This window comes from Podarcis liolepis, assembly GCF_965112155.1.
Source record: "Podarcis liolepis genome assembly, chromosome: Z".
NCBI lineage: Eukaryota > Metazoa > Chordata > Lepidosauria > Squamata > Lacertidae > Podarcis > Podarcis liolepis.
The window spans coordinates 51,535,903-51,538,402 of record NC_139570.1 but is presented as its reverse complement, the minus strand read 5'-3'; the positions used below and the strand labels follow the sequence as shown (position 1 = coordinate 51,538,402).

At 30.3% G+C, this 2,500-nt stretch overlaps 1 protein-coding gene across 2 annotated transcripts in view; it reads right to left on the bottom strand.

Moving 5' to 3' along the window:
• The window catches only part of DYNC2I2 (dynein 2 intermediate chain 2), a 22,925-nt gene extending 20,674 nt beyond the window's left edge, over positions 1-2,251 (bottom strand). The window contains exon 1 of one of the 2 annotated variants that reach the window (XM_083486114.1): positions 2,111-2,251. In XM_083486114.1, coding sequence (XP_083342240.1) covers positions 2,111-2,188 — 78 coding nt within the window. In that variant the 5' untranslated portion in view covers positions 2,189-2,251. The remainder of the gene's footprint in view (positions 1-2,110) is intronic. The other variant, XM_083486115.1, reaches the window with a different exon arrangement.
• Between the last annotated feature and the right edge of the window lie 249 nt (positions 2,252-2,500).

Sequence of the window (2,500 nt, the reverse complement as noted above, 5' to 3'; positions counted from 1 at the left end):
TGATTGACTGTTATATAACTGTATCTATCTATCTATATAGCACTCTATCTACATATTAATCAATATATAACTATACAGAGAGTTCTATAGATTGTTCTATATTGATTAATTGTTCTATATTGATTATATATTGATTAATTGTTCTATATTGATTATGTATTGATTAACGTATAACTGTATCTATCTATCTATATAGCACTCTATCTACATCTTAATCAATCTATAACTATACAGAGAGTTCTATAGATTGTTCTATATTGATTAATTGTTCTCTATTGATTATATATTGATTAATTGTTCTATATTGATTATGTATTGATTAACGTATAACTGTATCTATCTATCTATCTAGCACTCTATCTACATATTAATCAATCTATAACTATACAGAGAGTTATATAGATTGTTCTATATTGATTAATTGTTCTATATTGATTCTATATTGATTAATTGTTCTATATTGATTATGTATTGATTAACTGTTATATTACTGTATCTATCTATCTATCTAGCACTCTATCTACATCTTAATCAATATATAACTATACAGAGAGTTCTATAGATTGTTCTATATTGATTAATTGTTCTCTATTGATTATATATTGATTAATTGTTCTATATTGATTATGTATTGATTAACTGTTATATTACTGTATCTATCTATCTATCTATCTAGCACTCTATCTACATCTTAATCAATCTATAACTATACAGAGAGTTCTATAGTTATATATTGATTAATTGTTCTATATTGATTATATATTGATTAATTGTTCTATATTGATTATGTATTGATTAACTGTTATATTACTGTATCTATCTATCTATCTAGCACTCTATCTACATCTTAATCAATATATAACTATACAGAGAGTTCTATAGATTGTTCTATATTGATTAATTGTTCTCTATTGATTATATATTGATTAATTGTTCTATATTGATCATGTATTGATTAACTTTTATATAACTGTATCTATCTATCTATCTAGCACCCTATCTACATCTTAATCAATATATAACTATACAGAGAGTTCTATAGATTGTTCTATATTGATTAATTGTTCTCTATTGATTATATATTGATTAATTGTTCTATATTGATTATGTATTGATTAACTGTTGTATTACTGTATCTATCTATCTATCTAGCACTCTATCTACATCTTAATCAATATATAACTATACAGAGAGTTCTATAGATTGTTCTATATTGATTAATTGTTCTCTATTGATTATATATTGATTAATTGTTCTATATTGATTATGTATTGATTAACTGTTATATAACTGTATCTATCTATCTATATAGCACTCTATCTACATATTAATCAATATATAACTATACAGAGAGTTCTATAGATTGTTCTATATTGATTAATTGTTCTATATTGATTATATATTGATTAATTGTTCTATATTGATTATGTATTGATTAACTGTTATATAACTGTATCTATGTATCTATATAGCACTCTATCTACATCTTAATCAATATATAACTATACAGAGAGTTCTATAGATTGTTCTATATTGATTAATTGTTCTATATTGATTATATATTGATTGTTATATAAATATCAATATATCTATCTAGCACTCTATCTATATATTAATCAATATCTAGCTAGATAATAACTACACAGTGAGATAGATTGTTATATATTGATTAATTGTTCTATATTGATTATATATTGATTAATTGTTCTATATTGATTATGTATTGATTAACTGTTATATAACTGTATCTATCTATCTATATAGCACTCTATCTACATCTTAATCAATATATAACTATACAGAGAGTTCTATAGATTGTTCTATATTGATTAATTGTTCTATATTGATTATGTATTGATTAATTGTTCTATATTGATTATATATTGATTAATTGTTCTATATGACTTCCTGGATTAAGAGGGGGCTAATTTTGGGGTGGATCCATCACAGGATTCTAAAAATAAAGATGGGCAGGGATACAAAGACGGACGAATAAATATTAATAGAAATTAATAGGAAATTCCATCCTCCTATTTATCTCTATTTATACGGCTATGAATGAGGGAAATATAGATATAAATATAGAGAAATATAGATAGAGGACGCCCACCTCCTCGCAGCGCCTTCCCCGCTCGGCCCGCCAGGCCGAGGCCACGTCCACGGCGCCGCCGGCCGCCTCGGAGAACATCGCGCAGGAAAGGCCGAGGCTTCTGTGGGCCGACTAGGCCGCGTTGCCAGGGCGACGGCGGCGACGCGGCGCGGGGAGATGACGCGTGCGGAGCGTGTTCTCGCAGGACGAGAGGGTGAGGGAGGAAATCACGCGAGAGTTGGGAAGGGAATCGCCTGCTTCTCGCCAGAATTGGGGGGGAATCGGGCGGGAGAGGCGAGCTCTCGCGAGAATTGGTCGAGGTATTCTCGCGGAAGGGCCTAAGGTCTCGCGAGACTTGGGGGAAAGAGCGCCGGGGAGCCGTCCTCTCGCGAGATTTCGAAGAACACCGCG